The sequence below is a fragment of the Humulus lupulus genome, chromosome 5, assembly GCF_963169125.1.
Source record: "Humulus lupulus chromosome 5, drHumLupu1.1, whole genome shotgun sequence".
Lineage (NCBI taxonomy): Eukaryota > Viridiplantae > Streptophyta > Magnoliopsida > Rosales > Cannabaceae > Humulus > Humulus lupulus.
Window position 1 is genome coordinate 240,089,150 of NC_084797.1, and position 9,643 is coordinate 240,098,792.

The window sequence follows — 9,643 nt, forward strand, 5'->3', positions numbered from 1 at the left end:
AGTTTTTGTTAATTAAATTTTCCCATACAAATTAAAGAAAGTTTAACTCCCATATTTTTGCACATTGATGGCTAAAAAACCATATTTTTTAAAAATTCTCTTACATTGCACTTATTTTAAAACCTGCAGTAACATAGTTCCTAAGAGTCCTTCAATCATTTTGTCTGCGCCTTTTATTTTAGATTGAAAAAAACGCTGAGAAACTCTATATTTGTAATAGTATTTTTTTTGGGAATAAAGTTATAGCATCATCAAAAAGTAATTAAAACAAACAACCAACCACAAAACCACAAACCCACAAACAAAAAAGCTAATCATAAAACATAACACACACAATAATTAAGGTTATTAATTTTTTGCTTTTGTGATCATCAACATTAAATCCATGACCAATAATCACCACCAACATTCGTAGAGCTTAATATCAACTCGAAGCCTAAAATAAACTTCACCCTCAAAAGCATCAGTCATCAAAGTAGCAATCCCTCTAGCCATGAAGAAATCCCCAGTCCCACCCACCACCGAAACATCCCTAGTCTTGTTCATGAGCGGATCAGCTCCGGCGAAGTTGATGCTGCCCTTGTGCTCCGTCGAGTTGAACACAAACGAAAACCCTAGCCAAGCTGTGAACACATCTTTCTTGTCGTACAAGTAAAACCCTTGAGCTCTGCCAACTGGGGTCGAGTGAAGATTGTTGTCGAGCGTAATGGGGTCATCGAACACAACCAAGTCTCCAAAGTGCTCTTTTCCGGCCAATATGGTTCTGTTGCCCCAAGCTGGAGCTCCAACAATGGCGGACGTTGCATTCTTGGCATTCTTTCCATTGTATATGATGTCATGGAAGTAGAACACCAGCCTTTGACAGGGCTTTATTACTGATCTCTTTTGGGCTAGGGCACTGTTGAAGCCACAGATGAAGATGATGAAGAGGAGGAACATCAGAGTGGAAATAATTGGCTTGGGAGGCTTCATTTTATTTTTGGATATTTATTGGGAAAAATGTGTTTTAGTTGCATGGTTTTGAGTTCCATTTATAAGGTTTTGCAAGCTATTATTATATTCTTATTATTAGCCATTTATTTTTATAATTATATGGATGGTAATACTAATATTTATAAATGCTTAAATTCTACGTCATCTTTTTGTTACCTCTGATAAAGAGAGTGAATTATTAATAGTTTGTCATGTCATGCGGAAAAAGTAAGTTGTCGTTATCATATCATACATATACATAAAATGAAACAATATGATTAATTTGGTTGGCACGAAGCATGTATGGAGATATATGAAATTATTTGAATGTGAAAATTATTAATTATACATTCTGTGAAATTAAATATATATTAATTAATTTGTTAAATTTTGTGTCATATTTCTATTTTGTTTACATATATGATACCAAAATTATTGGAAAAATCTATCATAGTACATAATATTACAACAATAAATGTACTTTTTTATTGTCTTATAATGTTTTTACAGCCTTTAAACATTGATTGGGGTAGCTAGCTAGTTATCTATAAATATATGAGTATTGATAGAGGGCACTATTATTACCGACGGCATAATTTAATATATTTAAAATATAATAATTAACATTTGATACTAAATTTTATCAATTAGTGAAAGGTGATGTTGTACATATGAATGTATTATGCAATGCTAATAAATTATATCAAAGTATATATATATATATATATATAAAAGACAATTTTTCTTATGGGGCTTCATTTTAAGCTTTATCGGTGGGGTTCTCAATATTCTCGATCCGTGAACAGTTTTTAGCGCGATTTTTTTTATGACCGTGTATATTGTAGCTATTTAGAGCATCTTACAAATTTTCAGAAAATTCCGAATAGTTTACAGTATCGAAAACTAGGTTCAAACATGTTATTGCACGCGTGGCTAATTTTTTTTATGCGCGTGAAAAGCAACATGTTTGAAACTAATTTTCGGTATTGTAAACTATTCGGAATTTTCTAAAAATTTGCAGAATGTTCTAAATAGTTACAATATACACGGTCATAAAAAAAAATCGCGCCGAAAACTATTCACGGGTCGAGAAATACTAAGAGCCCTACCAATAAGACTTAATGAAAGTCCTTCAAAAAAAATAAAAAAATTCTCATATATATATATATAAAATCAACCTATATATATTTTTTAGTTAATTTTTTTTTGAGATAGCGATGGATAGCCTTCCATATTCCATTATTGGTATTAGTCCAAATTTCAATGAAATGATCATTCGATTGGATACCCGAAACGAGTGCTTGTTATTATTATTTGGTGTGAGTGGTTTGATGTGTGTCTTTATTATCTAGTTAATTTGAAGTACAATTGTAATAACACATTTATTTACGGACAAATTTGGTGGCTATTATTTCACCAAACAAAATTAGTCATATTTTAATAGCTAAATATATATATATAAATATATAGGTCTGAAAAAGAAACTTTGGTCCACAATGAGGATTATTTTTTAAGCAACAATATTCCTGCTAGAGGATGGTATACACGTGTATTGCGTCAAACAACTTTTTGAATTTGAAAAAGAATGATAAAAATTCATTTTATTTAAAATTTAAGAAATAAGGAGGTTAAATAATTAATCATATATATACATACATATATATATATATATAATCATTAGCTTTTGTGTCTTCGTAACTTTTGGCAATTTTATCTTTTTTTAAATTTCACATTCTTACACATTTATAATTCCATGATTCAAAAAAAGCAAAAATTTAACCTAAGCACGTATGTTTTAAGTTTACATAATAAAAATTCACATTTATGACACGTCTAATAATTGAAGGAGTCGCAGAATAATTCCGTGGATTAAAGAATGTGAGTAAATTAGAAATGAATGAAGATCATAATTTGTATTATGTTGTTTACTTAAAGTAACTATTAAGAGAAACACAATTACATCATGTTGTTTATTATATAATTAACTAATCTAAAATTATAGGATGCTTTAAATTGATTAAATTAAGTACCATTTTTAATGAGAGCTAATATATAGTACTATTTTAGTAAGAAGTTATTTTTAAAATACAAAATTGCCTTTTAAATTTCAATTAACAAAATAAATAAAATAAAAAGAAAAAGAAGTCATTGAGTGTATAATGACTAATGATATTACTTAGGTGATCAGGAAAGAAGATTAGGAAATAAGTATTTTTAGGGATGATAACTGGTAGGATATGTCTATTCCATGACCCTATCTTATAAAAAAAGTTCTACTCATACCCTATTCTATTATCCTGCAATTTTTTGCAAGTAGGTACAGGTATTAGTATAATAGATATATGGTACCCATAAGTAACCCTATCCTAATAATATTTAAAATAAAAATATTTAAAAAATAAAAATCAATAAAATATACTTATAAAATTAAATGAAATATAGTATGTATTAAGTATTAAAGATAAAAAACACTAATAATAAAGTATACATGATTTATACTTATAAAATTAAAAAGAATATACTAAATGTATTATAGATTGTAATTAATACTAATATGATATATTATTTATTGGGTTATTACCGGCGAAAATACCCAATGTTTACATGTTGTTCCACTTATACACCAAATCTTTATTTTTCGCGGTGAATATACTCAAACCCACTAAAAGCGTCTCTCCGTTACTATCCACTTGTTAACACCGTTAATGGTGCTTATGTGGCATTGACGTGGCCTGACCGAAATAACATGTCATTGCCACGTGTACAATATAAAATAAAAATTAATTTAAAATTACAAATAATTATAAAATAAATAAATAACTAAAATTAAAAAATAATTTCATAAAAAATGAAACCATTCTTTTCCCTCATCTTCTGAAACCCATCCATCAAAGCAAACATCCTCTCCGCTTTGGCTTTCCTCTCCCCAGTCCCCATCCCCAACGCTGGCTTTCCTCTCCCCAGTCCCCATCGCCGTCGCCATCACCGCCGATTTGGTGGAAGCCGGTTCGCTGGTGGAGGCTCGCACCGGCTTGGCTCCATGAGAAGCGGCGACGTTGCAAAGAATGGAAGGTAGTAGAAATGGCTTGTTTGGAAGCTTTGAAAATGCAGGGAATGAGAGCTTGGATTGATGAGTAATGGTGAATAAAGGTAATGATAAGGCTGACATTACTGAAATGTAAAGAAATTTCACAGAAAAATTAACATGAACAATTATGGGTTTTCGGAGAAAATTATTATCTTCCGATTCCGAGAAGCTTCATTCCATGAATTTGTTGCTTTACATGGCTCCCAGGGCGGCCATGATTTTGCTTCCTTTTACCCTTTACATTGAAGGATCTTGGGGTCTCGGAGTTCATGGAGATGGGTTCAGAGGAGGCGCGGGTTTGGGGAAGGCAATGATTTCTGGGGTGGGCTCTCACGAAGCTTGGGTTCGTGGGGGATAGGCGAGGGGTCCTGGGTACGCTAGGCTTGGAGCTCTGGTGGTTATGGCGACGGAGAATGGTGGTCGGAGGTGGGTACGGCGGCTGCTAAGGTTCCAAGGAGGAAAGAAGATGAGGAAAAAGAAGATGGGGAAAATGATTTCGTTTTTTATGAAATTATTTTTTAATTTTGATTATTTATTTATTTATATAATTTATAATTATTTGTAATTTTAAATTAATTTTTATTTTATATTGTACACGTGGCAATGACATGTTATTTCGGTCAGGCCACGTCAATGCCACATAAGCACCATTAACGGTGTTAACAAGTGGATAGTAACGGAGAGACGCTTTTAGTGGGTTTGGGTATATTCACCGCGAAAAATAAAGATTGGGTGTATAAGTGGAACAACATGTAAACATTGGGTATTTTCGCCGGTAATAACCCTTATTTATACTTATAAACTTACTTGGAATATAACATAATCAAGTAGGGTAAGGTAGGGTAATAGGGTTGGGTGCACCTATACTTTTACCCTACCCATTTCGGGTACATGTTTCGTACCCTAACTACCCTAAATCCTAATTTATTGGGTAATACCCTACCTATCACGGTAGGGTACCCATGGGTAAGTGGATTTATGAGTAAAATTGTCATCCCTAAGCATTCCCTAGTTTAGTTTTAGGGCTGCTATAATAGGACGAGAGTACCTGTGTGGTCTGTGTAGTTTTAGGATTGTTAATCTTAATGCCTATCTTATGTTTATTTATCACAGAGATTGTTGCGATATTTTTGCTATGCAAGTGCACACAGTCACAATTTGTAATAATATGGAAAAAACCAAGTATCGTCCTCAATGACTGATTTATCAATTACCAATCAATCAATTTTTTTAATTCTATTTGATTAAACGATTTCAGAGATTTCAAACAAAAAAGGAATACTAACGAAACACAATGAAAATTTTAACGAAATAACAGAGAGAATGAAATTAGGACAATTATGATCCTCTATTTCCACCATTTTATTTCCTAATGCAAGAATTATATCCCCTTCTCCCTATCCAAGAACAAGTTGCAAAAATAATTCATAATCTGGTTAAGATTTACAAAATTCAATCTAAATGACAACTCCCTATATTTCTATGGTAAAGTTGAATCATGAAGAAGGCATTAAACACGCAACTCAGAAAAATAGGCAAACAATTTAGATACTTTCGTTCTAAATTGAGTTTGCATCCAAACAATCAAAGCATATCAAATTTCACTTTTCAGATTTCAATTTGATTCATGAAATAACAATTAGAGGTGATCAATCAATAATTGCACAAGTAACACAAATTGTAAGGAATTGAAAGAGATGAAGAAGAACATGAATTCTATATTAATCCACAAAAAGGGTTTCCAAAAGATTCACATAATAGCCCTAAAGGAGAAATTAGCCCATAATATTCATTCTAGCAATCATAGAATTCAATTACAAACATGAAAAATTGAAGATAGATGATGAAAAAAAACACAAGAATGGATCCTCCAATGGTATTCTCCACTCTCAGCCGTCGTCTCTCTTCTTCAGTCACCTTCCAGTCGCAACATTATGTTTCTCAAATATCCCTACCAAGTTTCGAGTGAAAGGACCAAATTGCCCTTCAAAAAGTGGTTTACAATCTGAAAAATATGTAACCAGCGCTGTAGCGCTACTTCTGGAGCGCTGTAGCGCAATTTACAGTGCCAAAATGCTTCAAAATATGGTGCACTAGCGCTCTTATTATGGCGCTGTAGCGCTAAAGTCAGAATAGAATGAAACTCGTTTCGAACAGCCTACAATGTCAACTCATCGTATTTTGATCATAACTCCTTCGATATAACTCCGAATTAAATGATTAAAAAATATATGGAAAGCTAAGAGAAATATCTACAACTTCTATTTCTAGAAGTATTTCCAGAAAGTGAATAAATCATGGTAAAAATGCGGCTTGAAGTCTGAGACTTGCGTTATAGAGCATAAACGACGTGTGTTGAGCATCTTCAATGTAATATTTTCCACACATAATGTCTTGAAACTCCACAATCAACACAAATCCATATTATTTATCATATTTAACATGTTTCTTCTCATTTCACTCTATATTGTCTACTTCACCATTAAAACCTGAAACAAGAAGAAAACAAGCATAAATCTGCACTAAACAATCCTAACTAACTAAAAACATAGCCTAAAACGATCTCTAAAACAAATCTAAAATGAACCTAACAGAGATGTAGAAAATTTGTATAAGATTGAGACTTATATATTCTAGTATGAATATAAGTTATTATTATTGACCTGCTATCACAAGAGAAAAAATGAATAGTAAGATTTGTGTTAATAAGAATTAAAGAGGATGGTTGATGAAATTGATTGCCCTAGTTTTTAATCCATTGAATTTTCTTAACGTTGTTTATTTTCAGTTCTTGAAGTTAATTTCAGTTTTTTGTTTTATAATTTTAGTTAATTCTTGTGACTCAATTATCGTTAGCCAAATAGAAATAGGAATTAAGTTTTGGTACTTAATATACAGTTCTTGTGGGAATGATCTCACTTACTCTTTATTACTTGTTACGATTACGTGCACTTGCATATCGATTTCACACAACAAGTTTTTGGCGTCGTTGCCGGGGACTGTTTTTACTAACATCAAGAAATTAATTCTTTTTCTAAATTGGTTGCTTTTCTTTTATACCGTTCTCATTATGGTTTTCTTTTGCAATTTGTGATTTCGGGTATTCATATAGTTTATGCGACGACAGGAGTTTGAATCAAGGGTGTCTGTTGATCCTGAAATTGATAAAACCTATAGAAGAAATCGGAAACAGAAAAGGTTAAAAAGAATGGCTTAGAATAGAGGTAATGGAGGGGTTGACGACACTGCCCATGACAATGCTGAGAATATTAATACTGGGATAGCAGCGGGTAATGTTGGAGGAATAGGAGTTGCTGATCGAGTTGCACCAGTTCAGCAACCAATGCAAAGAAGTTTGAGGGACTATGTGCTACCTACTGTAACAGGGGCACAGTCATGCATTAGACCTCCATCGGTTGAGGCTAATAATTTTGAAATTAAGCCAGCTATATTGCAAATGGTACAATCATCAGTTCAGTTTGGGGGATCACCAACGGAAGACCCAACCTTACATTTGGCTAATTTCCTAGAGCTCTACGCCACATTCAAGAAGAACGGAGTGACAAATGATGCAGTGAGGTTGAGACTTTTCCCGTTTTCATTGAGGGACCGAGCAAAGATTTGGCTTATTTCTCTAGAAGCCAATTCTATCACATCATGGGAGGAGCTAACTCAGAAATTTTTAGCAAAATTTTTCCCACCATCGCTGTCTGCAAGGTATAGAGGTGAAATCAACAATTTTCACCAAAAAGATGGTGAATCGCTGTATGATACGTGGGAGAGGTTTAAGGAGCTATTGAGAAAATGTCCCCATCATGGAATCGAAAAATGGATGTTAGTCCATATTTTTTTACAATGGTTTGTGTGGTACTACTCGCACAATCATAGATGCAGCGTCTGGAGGAGCATTCACGAGTAAGAGCACTAATGACGATTATGATCTGTTGGAAGAAATGGCTATGAATAACTATCAATGGCCATTAGAAAGAGAAACCACTAAGAAGGTGGCTGGAGTGCATGAATTGGATGCCATCTCAATGTTGTCCACTCAAGTGGCAACATTAACCAAACAGTTACAGCAGCACAACATTCAAACTCAAGCTCCAGTTATGCAGATTTTATGTGAGTTATGTGGGGGACCTCATTTATTTGAACAATGCACAATGAGGGATCTTAACAATATGCCTCTAGAGCAAGTGCAAACAATAAGTAATTTTCAAAGGCCCTCAAATAACCCATACTCAATGAACTACAATCAAGGGTGGAGGAATCACCCTAATTTCTCATGGACAATTGGTCAAGGTAGTCAGCAGCAGTTTCAGCAGAGCCAACCTTAGTACTCAAGGCCTCCTCCTGGATTTTATCAATCACAAAAAAGACCACCACAACAGCAAATACCTATGAGGCAACCTGAAGCACAACCTGATGTACTTAATCAATTTATGACAGAAACGAGGGCATCTATTCGAAGCTTGGAAACCCAGATTGGACAGTTGGCCACGTTACTGGTAAACCGAGCTCAAGGGAACTTGCCAAGCACTACTGAAGTGAATCTGAAGGGAAATCTTAATGAACAGTGTCAAGCTATTACCTTAAGGAGCGGAACAGTGTATGAGGGACCAAGTATAGGGAATAAAGTTGAGCAGAAGTAGGATCAACAAGCACTTATCACAGAGAACAAGTAGAAAATGGGTAAAGTTGAAGAAGAGGCTAATGAGAACCTTGAGAAAAAGCAGCCAGAAATAAGCATAGATCACCATATAAAGATCCCATATCCTCAGAGGCTTCAAATGAATAAGCTTGACAAGCAGTTTTCTAAATTTTTAGATATCTTTTGAAAGCTACACATCAACATTCCTTTTGCCGAAGCACTTGAACAGATGCCGAGTTATGTGAAGTTTATGAAAGAAATTTTGACTAAGCAAAGGAAGCTAGAGGATTATAAGATAGTGGCACTTACTGCGGAGTGCAGTGCGATACTTCAAAAGAAGCTACCTCCCAAGCTTAAAGATCCGGGTAGTTTCAACATTACATGCTCTATAGGGGGTTCAATGGTGACAAAGGCTTTATGTGATTTAGGGGCTAATATAAATCTAATGCCTCTATCTATTTTTTGAAAGTTAAAATTGGGAGAAGCTCGACCTACTACCGTGTCTTTGCAAATGGCAGATCGATCACTGGCTCATCCGAGGGGGATCATAGAAGATGTGTTAGTAAAGGTCGATAAATTCATCTTTCCTGTAGATTTTATTATTTTTGATATGGAAGAAGATGAAAATATTCCAATTATTATTGGAAGGCCATTTTTAGCAACTGGTAGGGCCTTAATAGATGTGCAGAAAGGCGAGTTGAAGTTGCGAGTGCAAAAACAAGAGGCAACATTTAATGTTTTTGCAGCAACGGAGGTTCCAACTTGTTGTAGAGTTGATGTGGTGGAAAGTAAGGGTGATACGCTGAAATTTACTAAGAAGAAATCTATGGTTGACAGTGGAAAGCGAACAATTCATCATAAAGTGAAAAAGATCTTTAGTGAGAAAGCTCGATTGTTTCATGAGCGGTGGAAAGTTCCAAAAATGTGCAATA

General features: G+C 34.0%; 1 protein-coding gene and 1 non-coding gene across 2 annotated transcripts; both read right to left on the reverse strand.

Annotated features, from left to right (window-relative positions):
• Positions 1-317: 317 nt before the first annotated feature.
• On the reverse strand, positions 318-1,013 carry LOC133778536 (disease resistance response protein 206-like). The gene has a single exon (XM_062218495.1). It carries the CDS (start codon positions 970-972, stop codon positions 397-399), a length of 576 nt encoding a protein of 191 aa, XP_062074479.1. The 5' UTR covers positions 973-1,013; the 3' UTR covers positions 318-396.
• Positions 1,014-7,775: 6,762 nt separating this feature from the next.
• Positions 7,776-7,882, reverse strand: LOC133781119 (small nucleolar RNA R71). The gene has a single exon (XR_009869914.1). It is a non-coding gene; the product is annotated as a small nucleolar RNA R71 (small nucleolar RNA).
• Between the last annotated feature and the right edge of the window lie 1,761 nt (positions 7,883-9,643).